Source organism: Symphodus melops (genome assembly GCF_947650265.1).
Source record: "Symphodus melops genome assembly, chromosome: 2".
Taxonomy (NCBI): domain Eukaryota; kingdom Metazoa; phylum Chordata; class Actinopteri; order Labriformes; family Labridae; genus Symphodus; species Symphodus melops.
In genome coordinates this window covers 28,567,864-28,586,705 of record NC_136692.1, presented here as the reverse complement: position 1 = coordinate 28,586,705, position 18,842 = coordinate 28,567,864, and the positions used below count along the sequence as shown (strand labels likewise).

The following is an 18,842-nucleotide window of genomic DNA, read 5'->3' as shown; positions in this document are numbered from 1 at the left end:
AAAACTCTGTTTTAATTGAACACAGATTTAAGATCTAAGATGAGAGGCCCAGCTGAAATTTTAGGGTTGTCTAAATGCTTCAACATTAGGTGTATCAATGATAACAAACAAACTTCATAATTATAGTCATGTTTAATCACCACAAATGTATAAATTATTACATGCCAATCAAATCAATCAGTCTATTTTATTCATACAGAATATCGTAATAAAAGATTTTACAGAATACATTTAAAAAAAGAGCAAATCAAAATTGGGTTATACCTGTTTGATTGTCATAATTTATTACAGTTACAATTATTTTCTATGTAAACTGTGACAACGGAAGATCCTGTGTTTGATTATTTTTGTTTCTTCATGATGTAAATTTATTTGAAGGCTTATGATTGGTTTCACATAACTAGCAAATGCAAAAGTTTGCAACATCCAGTTGGTGGCACTTTCCAGTCTGCTCGCTCTCATTGGTTATTGCAGATATATAAATATCTCTCTCTCTCTCTCTCTCTCTCTCTCTCTCTCTCTCGCTCGTTCTTCACTGTAAATGTTTTTGTTTGCGTGGGAATCGAGCAAATAAAATTGTCCTACACACACTGGATTAGTTCTTGTGCACACAATGAAATGTAATCATGGCGGCGCCACTACTGTTCGCCATGCTCAAACCCTTCACCTTGTATCAACTACACAACACACCAATTAATTAATCAAGTCTATAGTCTGATAAAATTGAACGTGATTTAAATATTTTAGGATTTCTCTTTCAAATAAAACATCTGACGACATAAGAAGAAATATTTGTTCTTAAAACTCTGGATTTTGTGCTTCATTACATTTTTCTCTGGGACCTGTTTATAAAATTACAGTTATAAATTGAATATTTGTTTTAAAAAAATCACATTTTATACATTCCTACCATCTGTGTAAACATTTTGGTGTCTTTTATGAGCAGCGTCTTTGCTTACTTTCGGGTAAACAACTTGTTCATAAGAAGGAAAACAACCCTGGTTCTCAAAAGGTCGGGACGTTTGGGGCTATTGACAGCAGCAGATAGCAGTCAGTGGGGGAAACAATATTGTATTGCTGAATCCTTTTAGCTGCAGCACCATGGTTGACCACTGGTGCACATTTACAGCAGTGTTGACTTGTATTGCTGTAATCTTCTCTTTTAATGGATCCATAAACCAACCCGTTTCCAGAGCATTTCTCCGTTTCAACCTTTGATACGTCATGACTGTGCTATGTTCAATGAAATATTGTGTTTGAGTGTTTTGAAAATCATCACGTTCTGTTTGTATTCAAATGTTACTAAATGTACCAACTGCTTTGGAAAGTGGTTGGTATTTGGTGTAATAAAAAATAACATTACAACAAGTCAATGCATCATTGATCAACTGTGGGACTGCAACCAAAACCATTTCACAAGCATACAAATTAATGTTTGCAAAACTTTCCATGAGATCTAAGTTGGTGATCAACATAATGCCATGCTTCTGCCATGAATATGAGGTTTCACAGATGTTGGATTTTTTTGTTGGATTTTAGCAAGAGCTGACAGTCTCTTTTCTAATTTCCAATATTTGGACGTGAGGATTCTGAATATTTGAACAGAAATATAGTCCTGTTTTCAGTCTGAAGTTTTGAGCGTGTCTGTGACACTATAGCCTAAAGCAATCTGTTAGCTAATGTCCTGCAATGAAATATGTGAAAGGTTTGTTTGAGGAGCTTAGTTCTCTTTAAAAAAAAATATTTACATCCATTCTTCATTCATTTTATTCTGAGACAGGGCAGATGATAAGTGGAGCCTCGTTCCTTCCTGATTTATTCGTACAGGGGCTGAAGAAGGGATGGATGGTGTCAGAAAACGTATCTGTAAAGGTGTAGATGAGCACTTTGGCATCTACATTGTAGAAAGAAACCAGCCCTTTGTCATAGTCCACATATATGCCGATACGGGACGGTCTGAGGTTGACGGTCAGGTTGGTCGAGGGTTCTGTTCGGAAAGCATATTCGGTTCGATCCCGCAGGCTGAGGAACCAGTATCCATGCGCTGGGCTGACAGTGATTTTGCCCTTCCTGTGGACAGACCAGCTTGCCACTCCGAGGTCCCAGTCGGTCTTTCCTCCCACCTCCACCTGGAAGTGTGGCACAGTTTACTGCAAAGACTCTAAAGGTTCAGACCGATGCATTGCATTTCTTTTCTGATTGAGGAAGTCAACAGAAAACAGGATGGTGGCCAGAAATAAAATAAAAACATTAATTTCAAATTTAAATCCTTCACATTGTGTCCACCGACCTCCCAGTAATGACGTCCTGAGTTGAAGCCTTGGCGTGCCAGTACACACACCACCCGGTCAAAGCGTTCTGGGTTGTCCGGTACTGACTGATGGCGCTCGCCACATTGAACCCGCTTCCCGTCTACTGAGACGATCAGACGCGGGTGGGATGTGCTGGGATCTAAAGTGATGTCATCTAAAGTGAGAGAAAGTGATACTTAGAATACAATTACATTATTATTTAACAACAGATTGGTGTTGACATTTTTTTTTTTAATTTAAATCCATACCTGCATATTCTTGAACCCTCTTTATTTCTGAAAGTAGGAGAATATTTTCATTGTTCATTTTTTTCACATCTGTGTTGATTAATTGACCTCAGAATGATCAGGAAAACTGGATATAAATAACGTGTTCTTACTTGGGTTGGGCCTGGCTACAGTTTGGTCCAATAAGGATCGCTGGCCTGTTGAGCAAAGAAAACATTTTCTTTTTTGTTTTAATGAATGTTGGTTAGATAAACATACAATTTATCTATGAACATACAGTCTTTTACACTCTTACACTCGATTTAAACAAGAATGACAGTTAATGATAGTTGTAACCCAGGTCACAGAACATGTAAATAATAAAACCTAATGTTAAAATTATTATTGTTTGAAAATTAATTGAATGTGATACGGTGAGGTTAATAAAATATAATTTGAGTTTAAAAGTACATTTATTGACACTGGGTAAAATCCCGCGGTATTTTGTTCCAAATCTCACGGGATTTTGTTGACCAATCGGAGCACCCGATTAGCGTCATACACAGTGTGGGGCATGATTGAATAATGTATTTAAATGTAAATTGTTGTAGAATATTCTGATAGATAGACTATCCTTGTTTTGTGCAGGCCAGGTTTTTTCCCTTCACCGGATGGCGAGCTAACAACATCCTGAAATAGGAAACTTTCTACAACTCTCTTACCAGAGCGGTAGGAGATCGATGAACTTTTGTTTTCCTTTTTCTGGATTAAAAGTCTCTGACCTTTATGAACTGAGAAACATTTACTTTGAACTGAAGACCTTTAACGATGATCTGAAGATTTATGTCGAATTGAATATTTGGGGTTTTTTTTGTTTTTTTTTCCAATTTATTTTGTAGTTTGGTAAACCAAGTCCAAGTCTCCTGAGTTTTATTAAATATAATCATCAGTTTAAATAACTCTCTCTTTCAATTTAGGATTTTCTAATTTCTGTTGCCCATTATTGAATATTGTTTTTTTTTTTATGCTAAAGACACTTTAAAGGTAAACGTGTGCTACATAAACAATTGACTTACCGTAAATTCCGGACTATAAGCCGCTACTTTTTTCTCACACTTCGAGCACTGCGGCTTCTACTCCGGTGCGGCTTATTTATGGATTTTTTATGGGGGACAATGAGCTTCTGCCGCAAAAACATTTGACTTCGTCACGTCGGATCTTAATAATCAGTCATTTTGCGCTTCATGCACGCACCCTCATGATGGAAAACACACAGAGAAATACATATGATGCAGCTTTCAAGTTAAAGGCGATCGAGCTGGCTGTCAAAGAAGCTAACAGAGCTGCTGCACGTTAAGATGACACTGACAGCGACAACAGAGACTGAGGAAGTGAGTAATGAAGTCATTCTGAGGCAGTGAATGGATGGACTTTTTCTTGTGAAATATATTACGGTCATCTTTTTCATCAGCCGTGTTACAGACACCGTCGGCTAGGCTTCGTATTGTAACGGTTCATGTTGTAAAGTCAGTAGTTGATAATGTGTTCATAATTCCGATTATGTGGAGAGTCAGTGAATGCACCAGCGAGAACGTGTTGAGTGGCTGTATGAGAGAACGCTGGGGGAGAGAGTTGGATTGTTACGGCAAGTTATGACAGCTCTCTGCTGTAAACGGCGTGGTCACGGCCGACAGTGATCGGGTTATTAAAAGTTATTATTTGAACGCTCTCGTCGTCCTTTAACGTCCGTACGGACGCTACAGTATTTGCGGATGTTACCGGTAGCTTACGTCTGTGTAAATAGCTCTTGTTATAGCGTGGACACCTGCGGCTTATAATCAAGTGCGGCTTATATATGTACAAATACATTTATTTACTTATTTTTAGCCGGTGCGGCTTATATCCAGGTGCGCTCAATAGTACGGAATTTACGGTATATGATGCATATTAGGGCCCGACCAATGATAAATTCTTGGGGCCGATATGAATAACAATTTTTGCTAGGGATTCAATCCCATACCTATATTTTGGCCGCTCTATCTGCCATCTGTAGAGCTAGATATAGATGTACACGTGCTGTATATCGTATTGATCCTTCAAATGCAGTTATCAAACATGCATTATGCAAAAAGCTCTGTGCATTGGTGCCTTTCAGCATATATGAATCAAAATAGATCAAATAAGTGTTGCTGTGAAAAATTATCTACTTAAAAAATGATGGCGTTAATAGCCATGCATGGTTTAAGTGAAGAGTTTAGAGTTGTTGGTAACTGCACTGTAGTATTGATAAGGGATGTCCCTTGTAAATTGTTCAGTTAACATAAAAACAAGACCTTTCTGGCTAACTAAAAAATATTCTCCATTAAAAGGTCTAAGAAAAAGCCTTAAATCCATATATGGATGTCTGTGGCTCAATGTACAGATAAGTTTTTAAATGTTTACAGCACCTGGGCTGTTATGCAGGATGAGAAGGAGTGTTGTCTTATCTTAATGAGCTGCTCAGACTGTCTATGTCCTGGATAGATGCCATGTTATAATTAAACTAGTATTCTGTATATGTTGAGTGTGAACCTCACAATACACTGGAAAGATGTATTGTGAATGATGATGTTCATGATAGCTATCAGGAAAAAAGTGCAGGTCAGCACAGAGTGGAAATGACCCCCGATTTTCTTTGCAGTTAAGTAGCGTAATCACAATATGCCTATTGTATATGACCATGAGACAAAGCAGCACAATGATGAGAGCGGCCGCAAACCATTCGAAGGGAATTGCCACCTAAGAATGTTTCCTCTGTGGAAACTTCTTGACTAGATCTTTATTTTCACAATGCAGACTCACAGACTTCTGGCAGTTTCCTCAGCTCCTCATTAAGGCTCTCCACAGTTTGAGTGATGGTCCTAAGAATGACTCCTGATGTCAGCTCAGACGCCACCGAGACACCCGACCAGTCCTTGGAGGGTGGGGGGTTGGACAGAGTAGGAAAAGTCTGCAGAGTAAGAAAGACGACAAACACAGAAAAGAAATCAGTCTTAAAGTTAGTCTATCATTTTCTTTCAGACACAACGCTTCACCTATGAACAGTCACTGACTTCTCCACTGAGGGAAACATACCATGGACACAATCAAGTTGTTCTCATACTGATACAAGTCAAAGGAGACTTGTGCGCTTGTTACACAGAGATCAAGTATAATCAGAGTCCTGACTTTCTACAATGAGTGAGATGCTCGAGTCCTGCTGGATGTGTTGTGTTTACACCGTTTTTACACTTAACTCATTCATGCAATTGGAGAGTGTTTGAAGGTTTAGACAATAGAGTTTTACGTGTTTAGCCTCCATTCAATCACACCTTCAGGAAGTGTACATAGTCTTCTGATAGAACCAGCTGGTTCAGTGCCGTGCATCTCCTCTTCAGTTCGGATATCTCATCCTCCAGCTCACTCAGTAGACTCTGAGCTTTGCGCTCAGCCGCTCGCCGACTCAGCTCCATCACCTGCAGGCAACAGGAAACACATCTTATTAAATATGGAGGCATCAAGGGGTATTTTACATATCAGAAAACACCATCTGTGTCACTGTTATTTACCTCCAAGACTTCAGCTTGGCAGCGCTCCACACTAGAGACCAGCTTGGTAAACACAGAAACAACTCCGTCCTTCTCTCTTTCAGCAGCAGTCTGAATGAAGACATGAACAGTCGTGGTGTTATGATGTGAGCTGAGGGTTATCACCACTATATTTCAAGTCCAGCAGACTACAAGGGGAACGTGACGGCCACCACTGAACGCTCTGTGGAGCTGCAGCACGTGCTGCTTCACTTTCCATCTCTCCAAAAACATGCAAGTTTTCATATTCTGGCAACCACCTTAAAACAGAGGTATTAAGATGAACAGTAAGTACTGGTAATGAAATGTATCCTAACATTATGTATATATATATATAGTTAATTAATGAATCCTAATTGACAGTTTTAAATAATGCACACAAGTGGAAGTCTTGACTGGAAGTACTTTATCAACAGCTCGTGGCTACACTTGAAGCCCCAAAAGGTCGCTCCAACAGAAGACATCATCGAGAGACAATCAGCGATTGGTTTGAAACTGGATGAATATCAGATTGCTCATTCTCAAACCATGTTTAAACTCTTCAATCAGAAGTGAATATATATATAAAAAAAAAAAAGATAGATCCAGCTTGTAAAAACTGACCTGTATCTCTCGCAAAGATTTCTTTATTTCCTCCATCTTCCTCTCCTTCTCATTGATAAGATCCTTCAGCTCCACCTCTGAAATACATAACTGGGACTGGAGAAAAAAAGAAACTCACATTTAAAACTCAGTTCACCAAACCCTCATCAACAACACAGAAATCTATCCATAAAACATTATCTGTAAGTGTGACCAAGTTATAACATGATGTTACATAAAGGATCAATGATTTAGTCAGATAGGGACATGCGGAGAAGCAGGAAAGAGTAAAAACGTTTATGAGGCGAATGTATGTCCTTTTGGCACAGATGGAAAATGCCGAATAAAATCTTACTTCCTTTTAGAGAAATTGTTTCCATCTGTTTAGTTTTTTGTCTCAAGGAGGATGTATCCTGGCTCCGCAATCACCACATTTTATGTTTTGTCTTCAGATATTTTGCTAATACTTGTAAAAGTAAACTAACACAGCAGCAGATTTTGTAGCAGACTGGGTTTAAAGGAGAAGCATGTTTGAATGAGAGGCAGTTTTAATGCAGCTTAAAATAAAGGGGATTTCTTGTGGTTGAAATGCTATCAAAACATGGCTGTGCTGACAGTAAAGCCAAATGCTTAGCTCCCCCTACTGACTGTCTGCAGTATTTGTCATAAACCCACCTATACTCCATATTAACAGATGGGACATGGGTTGAATTAGACACTTTAAAACGTGTCAAAATGGGGGTGCTGGTGGTAAGTTTCCCATGTACAGAGGCTGTATTCCTCAAAGCTGGCGGTCCAGGTTCTGACTTCTGGCTCCCTTCATGACCAGCTCATTTTTCTGGATCTATCCGCTGTCATGTCTCTCCAATAAAGGCACAAAAAACTTAAAAATACATAAAACTTGCCTTAAGTTTTTAGGAGCCTCCATTCTTTTGGGATTTTTGTAAGAAGATAAATAAGCAAACTTTTGTGTTGTCAGTTAATTTTCTTTTGCGTTGTGTCTTCTATAAACACACTTACTGAAGTTGCCAACTTGATAAAATGTTTTATTCTCTGATGCAACAAATCTGTCTCGCCGTAATGCAGTTGCAGTGAAAAGACCATCAAACTGACACACACCTTCTTGATTTGCCACTCTCTCTTGGCTGAGGTTACATTGTGTCCTCGGTGCTCTTGTGTCTCCATACAGACGCTGCAGACGCACGTGTTATCAGTGCGACAGAAAAACTCCAGACCTCTCAGGTGGGCTTGGCACAGAGGCACGTTGGCGGAAAATTCAGTGGAACCACTCACAGTGTACCTGTTACAGCATTTAAATAAATGTATGACATCACTTTTACTCCAGCTTTTGAAAATGGATCCCATATGTACAAAACTAAATCTCATTTAAGACACTAAACACGTTAATGTGACAGCCATGTACTTGTATAGTGCAAGATAAACAAAGAGACAAATCATCACTCGGTCTACAGGGGGCGCCAAAATCAACACAACACAAACGTTCTTCACACAAGACAAATATGGTGATAATATTAATGACGTATCCTTGAAATATTACAACCTAATTCAACATATTATTATGACATTATTCTTGAAATCCTGGGTCACTTTCATATATATATATTGGGCTAATAAGGCCTAATGCTTCACTCCTGCTGTCTGCTGCTGTGACCAGTCGGGCAGGACAGTGGAGGGATTGCGTCACACACAGTTTGTCATTATTTTGATCTATGAAAGCGAAATACATTTACTGTTGTCTGTGTCAGGTTAGAGTGGCATTTCAACCGAGGCAATGTGTACTCACATTACAAGCACAGGCATGTGGATGTTAACCTGCAAGAAGGCTGGTGTTGTAAGCAATCCAAGCCGGCCAATGCTCTCACGTACAGCGAATCAAACTGGTGCACTTGGAGTCAAAACGAGACCCTCGCTTTCAACTGGACTAGAGTTTGTTCGAACATTCACACCACCCCATCACCAAACAAATAATCCAAATAACCGCACCAGACTCAGTCTTAAACAGACCCCACAGCTAAGATGAGAAAAACATTCTGTTTATGAGTCCTGCTTGAGGTTTCTGTCGGTTTAAGGAAGTTTTTCATTATTAATGTTACCAAACAATGCCAATTGTTTCCTCATGGTAGATTATTCAATATAAGTGTCTAGACATGACATTTCTTATGATTTGACACCATACAGTTCTATATTGATTGATGTATTTTCCAATCCTGTGAATATTAGGTAAACTTCTGTTATTGCACACCTAGCTTCTGCTGCTTTTGCATGGATTTTGTAATTTGCATTTGGTCTGAGCACAATTTTGGGAGTGTATTTTAGTACCTGCGTGGAGGTGAGTAAGGTGGAGGAGGGTCATCATGCACTGTGATCTGAGTCTGGAGGGACGGGCGAGGGTTGACAGGTCCAGGGTTTTGGGGGACGGTGGGGTTGGAGAAGCTGTTTTGAGGCACCCCAGATTCTGGCAGCTGCGGAAAACGAGTCATCATCTCAGCAAAGATATTGCCTGGCATCTCCCCCGGTCTCTGGGGCGGTTGTTGCTGATGCTGAGTATGCAAGTTTGGCTCTTCATCTCCTGCTCTGTCTGTTCCATCCATTGAAATCCCAGCACTGGCCAACCATTTGAACTGTTCAGTGATTTCCTTCAGGGTTCGGTTGATTTGGAGCTCCGGTCGCTTACGATAGGACTCCTTGCAGAGAGGACACTGGTAGACTTTGGGACCCCCACCCCCTCTTCTTCCCCCGTCCCAGTAGGAGGAGATGCAGACCTGGCAGAAGCTGTGGCCACATGGCGTAGAGACCGGGTTGTTGAACACGTCCAGGCAGATCGAGCAGGTGAACTGGTCTTCTGACAGAAAGGCAGCAGGCAACGCCATTCAGCCGTATCAGAGATGCTGTTCAGAGAAAATCATTGTTATTTTATGCTGGTATTACATTAAACATATAAACATATATATATATAAAGGACCTGCTCTGCCTGTAAACCTGCATTGGACAGATAGCATCTCATAGGAGCAGAGGAATTTGACAGTATCTTGATTTTAAAAAATGGAGATAAAGTTGGTTGTTGGCCCTGTAAGGTTAAACTGGCACAGCTCTGTAAACATTGACCTGCATGGATGACCCATGGCTGCCGATGCTACTATACAGTGAATGTCAGCAACACTTGCCAAATGAGGGATCTTGTATGAAGCTGTGTTAAATAAATTGTACTCAACTTTGAGTGTTTTCTTATATTTTGATTAGTCTACTAAATGGATTCATTTTTGTTTTATTTTTGTTTATTCAACTTTCAACTGAGTCAAAGAGGAACTTCCCAAAAAACAAGACATTTGTTTAATTGTTAGCATGTCGTAAAACCTCTCAAGTCATTTTCTGATTATGGTGAAAGAGTTCAGTTCAGTCATATTCTCTATATCTCAGTTTGGAAAACATAGCATTAAGAAAATGATTCAGCTTTATGTTTCCCCCCATGATAGGTACTCCATGCGACAAAAACATCTCAAACAGGTTCGACTTGCAGTCGTTTCTTATCAGATGCACTGAAGCAGCAGCTGATTACACAATCAGTCGCTTACAAGAAAAGAGGAAGCACATTCCAGCTCTACTTTTTTTAATACTCCTTTAACGTCTCTCCCAAGTTGTGCTACAGCTTTTAGGACACTGAACTGGGGTTGATAAATAAAGTCTGTGATGGGTTTGTTTCAATACCAGAATTCAAAACTTTGAGTCGTTAAAAGTTAAACTGACAAAGGTCCTCTTTTTCTGTTTGGTACCACGGCATCCAATATGAAATAAGGAGCCCAAATTTTGGGTAACACTTTTTTTATTACCAAAAATGTGGGGCAAACACCTGCACGTTTTATAAATGTCACACATTAATTTGAAGAAAAAAAGGCTCAAATAGGAATACATATTTCCCAATGTCATCTTTTAAACACCCCAAATAATGTATCCATCCTTGCTAAGTGATGTACTGTACCTGAAATCAAACCCAATATATACAAATAAAAACCAGGATTTCAAATATTGCATCTCCTCTTGTTGTCCAATGGGACTCGTGTCGTTTGCAGTATTGGTTTAAGCACCAGTGTGTGCATCATCAGTTGTTTATTTAGCAGGTGAGGAGCTGAGTCACACAGCGAGCAGTGTAAGTGCTTTGTGCTGTAAATACACTTCCATTAAAAAATAACTCTAATCAAACTCCAGAACAAAGCCTGGTTGGATCTAGTGAATGATAAGTACACGTGTCCGGGCGAGTTTCTCAACATACCTGAGGACACAAAAACACAAAAACACACACACACACACACACACACACACACAGATGGCTGCAGTACAGGTAACACCAGTTTCCCGTTAGTGACGCAAAGCTGCAGAGTTGCAGTATGAAGTAAACAACCTAAGCATCGTGATTATAGCTGGGGAAGTAAACATGAGGCGGTGCTGTTGTCTCTGTTAAAGACATTCATTGTGTCTTATTGTTCAGTAATTTGAAAGTAATTGTTCATAATTATTTGTGATCAAGGCACTTAAAAGTGTGTGTCTGTGTGTGTGTGTGTGTGTGGGGGGGGGGGGGGGGGGGGGTGTCATGTACTTCCTCCTTAAACCCAGCTCTTTGAAATGTTCTCGACAGTTTCAGGCATTCAAGCTGGACTGAATAGCTCCAGCCAGACAGGAAGCATTCGGTAAGATTTAAAATAAAACTGAAGATACAAACTCTCTATCAGCATCAAGTCAAACCAGGTACCAAAAAAAAGAAAAGAAAAAAAAACAATCTTGGTAAGATAAAGCAACATGTTGTTTGCACCTGTTTCTTTTTATTCCAGCGCCGGCAGAATACAGCCCGGCCTAACAACTTTTTTTTATCTCAAACTTGCAAGTACTGTTCAAACAATTGACACATAAGACATAAGACATCAATCTTGTCACCAATCTTAGGTGTACGTTTGAATTACACATCACAGCTCTACATCGCATAGTGAAAAGACCGAAACTACACTGTGAATACACTCTTCTTAAATGAATCCTGTGTTGTCTTGCAGCCTCCATCATTACTCTTCTATATTATTTATTTCGAAGTCTGCAGCACGTGCGTGTATTAAAATGTACAGGAACAAATATTCAGCTCATAACAGGTGATTTGTGAGTACTATACTTTCACTGAAAGCTCTCTCATGACTTTTCACACACACATATCAAACAACAATGTACCTCTAATATTAATTCAAGAATGAAAATTAAAATGGCCCTCATCTGGATGTATGAAACACACATAAACAGGAGGGGTTTCACAGGATCAGAGACTGTAATCCTCATAATGACGAAGCAGTTCTTAAATGTACCTGCCGTGTATTGTGTTTCACAAATTCTAATAATTATGTATCGACTTATCTCACACCAAAAACATTATTTTTACCATTGCTTAATCCATCAAACTTTCTTTAAATGTGATTTTCATATTTCCCTCCCATGTGTGCTTTGATTGGTGGAACCACGAGCACTCTTTTGTAATCCTCGTTTGTTCGATGGTTGCGAAATAAATCTGCCTAAGGGTACAAATTAAAGCAACCTGAACCTGATAGTATGATAACAGAAGACATGATATAAAACCATTATGACTGTTAAAAATGCAGAAAAGGCTTCTTGGTGGAGCTGGTATATGACCCAGACTCTGAGGACTGCAGTGCGTTTGTGTCTTACCTGTGACTGAGAGGAGCCAGTGTCGGAAAACAGATGCAGCGTGTTTGTCTCTCTCCCTCTCTGGAGTCTTTTCTCCGTGTGTTAATCCTTGTGCCTACTTCTGAGTTGTTGCATTCCTCTCCTTGTTTTTTTTTTCTTTCATCATTGTCTTTTCAACATTCAACCCCACCCTTCTAACCCACCACCTGCAAAGTTTACCTAACCCAACCTGTTCGACAGGTGCAGCTGTGAAACTATGCGTCTGTAACTGTCCCTCTCTCTGTTCCTGCCTCTATACTTCTGCACACTGACAGTCCCATTCGCTGTTCTGGTCACATACCAACAGATTAGTACATCGTTGCAGGAGGGAAGAAATAATCCAATTAAGGAATCTCAAAGTTAAAAATGAAGATCAGTCCAGTCAAATTTGAGGTATATTATAAATAAGACGTTATACATACAAACATATGTCACAGCTTCTCTGACTCCAACTCAACACCTTTCACACACAGACTTGAATGTTTCTGTTTTACTGTTGACTGCAAACACCAGGTAGCAGGTCGACTGGCTTCTGGCTTTACATATGGCTTTATATATATATTTTTTTTTTTTTTTTTTTTTGTTTGTTTGTTTTTTTTTTCATTTATTGTGCTTCTTATAGTGGTTATACAGATGTTTTGTGGTTAATGTATAACATCCTAAAAGTTATATATCATACATACAAAAATAAATAGCGTAATAGCGTATTACTTCTGGAGCGACGAAGAAACAGATTTTTATTTTTTGGTAATGAAAAAAATGAAATCAGAAGTTTATTGAAAGCATGAGAATTCTGACCCATTGAAGTCTGTGGTGAGCAGGTTCATCAACAGTATACTGCAGAGCAATTCGAGTCATGTTGTCAGCAGACCTTTATTTATACAAACAGCATTTGCAAGGTTGCTTTCTTTGCCTCGTGACAAAATTGCACTTTTCTTTTTTTTTTTTGAAGAAATCTGAAATTGTGTGTGAATGGGATTAGTTACTTCTGATGGTCATTTTATGACGGATGATTAGAAAATAGAAGTTCAAGACCATTTACACAGAAAAGGAAGTCTTGGATTAAAGTTATCTATCTACCGACTCCCGGGTTGGCCATCATTCGTACAGGCACGGATCATTGTCACGTCACAGCAAATGGGTTAATTTCAGAAAACATTTCTATCATCTGCTCTGAATTCCCAACCACAGGAGAGTAAATGTTAGTAAGATTTGAAAAAACTGATCACCACCATTGTTTACCTTTTCTCTCACAGCCTCTGTCTGTACCTCCTTTAACAAATAACCACACTCGAGTCAAAGGTCTGTGGTATTCTGAATCACCACATTGACGCAGCGAGATGCATTTTTTTTGCTGATGCTTTTGGCTTTAACCTTTACATGGAAGCTTCCCAGATCTGCTGAGGAATAAAAGTCCCTGGAATGAACTCCCAACATTGGATATTGTAAAAGCTAAAGCAATCATATCCCTTATTGAATCACTGGAGGCAAATGAAAGTGCAAAGTATGGAAACACATTGAACACGAGCAGAACAAGTGACAGACAGATGATGTAGATGGCTCTCATCTTCTGCTTGTTCCCTTCCTTTTTCTTTTTAGCTTCACTGTCTCCTGGGCTGGGCTTTCTGAGGATCCTGAGGATGGACAGGCTGCAGAAGACCTCGATGGAAAGGGCTGGGGCCAGAAGGAGACCTGCACCCATGGCAATTACATCGCCATTCATCGGTTTTAAGCTATTGGACAGTCCACCAGCTACATCAGCAAAATAAAAGCATTCAAATGTTAGGATGTTGCATAAACTGTGAGGTATTAAATGTATTACTGATCATTCAATAGTTTCTCTCAGCTTACACACGACACACAGCCACACAGCAGCAAGGCAGGCCCCCTTGTACCTGATGTTTTTGTACCTATAAGAGGAGGAGAAAACACATGTTGCTTTTTTGATTTGGAGGTTCAATGGTCTGTTCAATAAAGATTTGATTAATGCTTCCCTGAATGCTCATTTTATAGCTCCAATAGATCTTGCTATCGGCCTATATTCAGATTGAGACTTTATTGATCTAGAAAAATCTGTTTTTTTCTCTCAAAAATCGAAACCAATATTGGATATAATGACAAGCACACAGCAAGCAGGAGTACGTCAGAGACCATAACCAGATCTGGGCATTGACAGAGATGCACACAGGTACTTTTTTAGGGCCCCATAAACATTGCCGGGGAAACACACGGTTTGAATTTAACGTGATTAGAAACAAATAATTCATTCCAGGATGCTTTTGAAATCTAGATAAAAAGACATGAGCAAGCTAGAAGCTACAGCCCTGCAGCATGAACCATGTGCAGAGGCTCAAATCCGACCTGTGGCTCCTTTCCCGCATGTCATTCAAAACTCTCCCTCCCCCCAATTTCAGATGCTATCCACTGTCCTATCTCAAAATAAATCCCCCCCCCCCCCCCCCCCTTAAATTACAAATCTATGGGTTAAATCATTGGGGACTGTCAGTGACTGGACAGAAAGAGATGGAGACATCCTGTCATAGTCAGTGTTTTGCACTCGCTTATCAGAGCCCTGATGTGAACTTTCATTGATGTTTCTGATTGAAGGGTCTTCCTTTGAAGGCTGAGTTACCTGATGAAGAACATGGGATGGACGACTGCCAGGTAACGGTCCACACAGATGTGACACTGGAACAGGGCTCTCCCTACCACAGCACTACCATGATACAAGTGTATCAGAAGAGAAAGACCTGTATCCCTGACAAAAATAGCCAGCAGAGACAGAAAGAAGCAGAAGGAAAATGCAATTTCCATGGAAACCAGGTTGAGAGTCAAAAACTCTGTCTCAAAGAGACTCTTCGTCCCGGACACGATCAGCCACAGCACATAGCTGTTTACTGGGATGCTGATCAAGTTGTCCACCGAGCCCAACCAGATGTGCATCTGCAACACAGGGGGAAAACTCCAAGAGGAGTTGCTGCCTGCCATTTTCCTTTTTCAGAAAAAGGAGTTCCCTAAATAAACAACAAAAAAAGAATAATATAACACAGTTCATTCTTGTTAGTAGTTTGTATTTCTTTCCAGGTTATTTTAAATCATTTAAAAACAAAAAATGAGAAACTAAATGTCTGAAAACTATGAACTAACTTGTGTTCAATTACAGGAATGTCCAAATGTATGAGCTCTAACATAAGATCTGATTATCTCATGTTTGTATCTGCTATCTAATGACAATATTTAAGTTTGCTTTATTTACTTTCCAAAAAGGCATCTTTTAGTACATATAATATAAAAAACATTTAAATTCAACTCTTGCAGGACAGTGATAGGTAGATTGTGAGGGGCCATCAGAGGGTTTTTTGAGGATTCTGAATCCATTGCAAACATTTCTTTTGCACAAAATCCACTCCTTGATGGATACACCACATCCACTTTTACACGTACATTAAAAGTATCTCAAATGTCTTCGGGTTTAGGGTCTGAGTCTACTCCAGAGTCTAGATCAGTGGTTCCCAAAGTGGGGGTCGGACTGAGAGTCTTATTTAAAGTGTGATTTAAAATTGCATATTTTACCCATTATTGTAAAAAAAACAAAAAAAAAAACAATAATGACTTTTTTTTTTAATGGCGTTAATTTTAAATCTTTGTTTTTACACTTTTATGAACACATCAGAAATCGCTCACTTCAATAAGTTTTTGACGTTTATTTAAAAAAGAAAAGATCCTTACCTCACACAAACACCCCAAGGAATGTGCTGAATAAAACTACACTAATACCAATGATTAAAAAGAGAATTATCTTCAATAATAATGAATGACATGAAAACAAACATTAACCTTAAAATAGAAATCACTCACTCTGACCTGCTGTGTGTCTCTTGTGTACACTCGCTTGCACCTGGTTCAGAAAATAAATCCCCGAAGCTTTGCATGTAGTCTTTATTTGACTGATGTCTCACTCGTCACGACCTTAAACACCCCTCTGGTCCTCTTTAGCGTCCCGTCATGTTGTAACAATCATTCATCAATGATGGGGAAAAAGTTCAGATTTCATTTTCATTCATCATTTGTTGGTGACAGTTTGTTGTTTGCATGTGGAATAATTTCAAGTCAGAGATGTAAATAACCTGAAAGGCCAGATGTACCAACCTAAATGTACTTTATCATTCGAGTTCAACTAAAAAAAAAAGAAATGAGACATCAATAGTACACTAAAACCAAACACTTCACACATTTTCTACTATATTAATGAAAGGTCTATTTGCTTTGATTGTGATGGAGACATTAATAAATGTTAAACACACTTCTGCACTCTCCATAACCTGGCTCCCCCCCGCCTGTCTGAGCTCCTCTATAGGCACACTCACTGTGACTCCTGCCTCCCCCCGCAGGACTAACCATCGATCCTGGAGGGACCGGGCAATCTCCACTGCTGCTCCCACCCTCTCACTCCCAAAATGCATCAGATACTCACCGTCACGCTCCACCTTCAATAAATGATATTGATAACGTCAATGACGATTGAAATTCCAGCACCCCACCCTGTGCTGGAGTGAATACCATACCTTAAATTACATACCTGAGACGTAAACTCAGAAACTCTGGAAAACTCTATTTAATCATAAATATCCTTAATTGTGGTTTGTTGACATCCATTCTGCTTTTAAAGGTTGGCCAATTTTACACAAAGAATATTCAGATCTGTTAATCGTGTAGGGGGAAAAGGAAAAGAAATACACTATGACAAAATAATTCACAGGTAAGACAAAAAAAAGAAACCTTGATGGCTTGTAAAGGTAACCGGACATTGAAATTATTTACTGCTGCACAGTGAGCTGAACGATAATGAGGGAAAGTGACATGGTAATATCATCTCTTCCTTTCTGCAATCTTGTGATGCAAAAAAAATAAAATTAAAAAAAAATACAGGGAGTTCAAATTTTAAACAGTTTATTTTTAATATGGACAACAAACATTTAAATCTCACAATCATCATTTAACCATTTTAATCATAAAGTCTACTTTATCTAAAAATGTCATGCACAATAATATTTTTTCAGTATTGTGAAAATGATGTTAATATATCTGTATTAGCTTTAGCTTGTTTTTTAGCATGACGTGTGGTAATTACTCCAAGGGGAGCTGAGAGTTTGCTTTAGTTTAATGTGTCTGTGTGAAAAGAGCGCGCACACCAGCTAAATGACAAAGCAGTGAAACCTTACCCCAAAATCCCTGACTTTTACTCTATTTGCCTTTCCAGAGGTGGGAATCAGTGTACAAATATTATTTGCAATTATTTTGAAAATACTTTAAATTGTGACTTTGGGCGTAGATATGGTTTTGAGTCCTGGAGGAATGTAACTTAGAAGATGTTTATATCATCATTAAATTGTAATCGTTGAGATTAGTTGAACCATTAGTCCAAAAAGTCTGGACAGTTCGGCTAGTTCACATAAATTCAGACCGTGACGATGTTTTAGTCAAACTGCGATGAGGACACAATTTATTCTGCAGCCTATAAAGAGAGAGAACAGCTGACAAGTGAACTTAGTTTCTCTTGGATGCAGGAGAGTTTCTTCAGTCTGTTCAGGTAAAGGAGAGGGTGAATGAAGCCAGTCAAAAAGTACAAGACCATCAGGACAGACGCATAAATGTAACACTGGCTCTGGTCCAAACTGCTCCAGATTGGGGAAGTTACAAAATAGACAATATAAGAAAAAAGAATTGCCATGTTAATGAGCGTGATGTTAAAAGCTTTTCTCTTTATGCCGTTCCCCACATCGCTCTCCGTCTGCCTCGCACCGTCGCCCGGTGCCGGCCGTCTCAGAGCCCTGAGCACCGACACCAAGCAGAAAAGCATCAGCACAAATATAAGGAGGTTAAACGATATGAAGCTGAAGTGAACCACATCTGCTTGATAGTGAAAAAACACATGTAGGTAACAGATTATAGACAGCGTCCAGATCACGCTGCAAAAGGCGACCCTGTACCTGAGAGGTTTACACCTCAGGAACAAGACAGGATGAAGGACGGCTAGGTAGCGCTCCAGACTGATCAACGTCTGACACAACGGCCGGATAACTACGAGGAAAATGTCAAAGAATAGTAAATGTGTCATCTGCAACAGATTTGTAGTCGTCATGAGTATGTTTAACAGGCAGCCCAGACAGATCAGAAGTTCATTCACTGCCAAGTTCAAAATGAAGAACTCGGTGGCCACGGTCCCGGCCGCTCCAGACGCAATCAGCCACACGATGAAGCCGTTGACGGGCAGAGCGAAGGCGATGTTGAGGCAGCAGGGGATCATCCTGGCTAAGATGAAAACCAGCGAGTAGGCTGCACAGAAATTGGAGTTGCTCAGGGTGGTGTTCATTGTGATGTTATGTTGAGAGGTCATCGTA

The 18,842-nt window shown here is 39.5% G+C and overlaps 1 protein-coding gene and 1 long non-coding RNA gene across 2 annotated transcripts; one reads left to right on the top strand and one right to left on the bottom strand.

Moving 5' to 3' along the window:
• Positions 1 to 914: 914 nt before the first annotated feature.
• LOC306818155 (E3 ubiquitin-protein ligase TRIM21-like) lies at positions 915 to 9,785 on the bottom strand. The gene is made up of 10 exons (XM_079335529.1): positions 9,046 to 9,785; positions 7,825 to 8,005; positions 6,727 to 6,822; positions 6,106 to 6,195; positions 5,869 to 6,012; positions 5,360 to 5,507; positions 2,692 to 2,736; positions 2,561 to 2,587; positions 2,291 to 2,466; positions 915 to 2,129 (listed from the first exon to the last, which is right to left on the bottom strand). The coding sequence occupies exons 1-10, from the start codon at positions 9,594 to 9,596 to the stop codon at positions 1,767 to 1,769; spliced, it is 1,821 nt and encodes a 606-aa protein (XP_079191655.1). The 5' UTR covers positions 9,597 to 9,785; the 3' UTR covers positions 915 to 1,766.
• LOC306818166 lies at positions 5,424 to 14,360 on the top strand. Its single transcript, XR_013778140.1, has 3 exons — positions 5,424 to 5,514; positions 7,895 to 8,027; positions 14,041 to 14,360. It is a non-coding gene; the product is annotated as an uncharacterized lncRNA (long non-coding RNA).
• Positions 14,361 to 18,842: the final 4,482 nt, after the last annotated feature.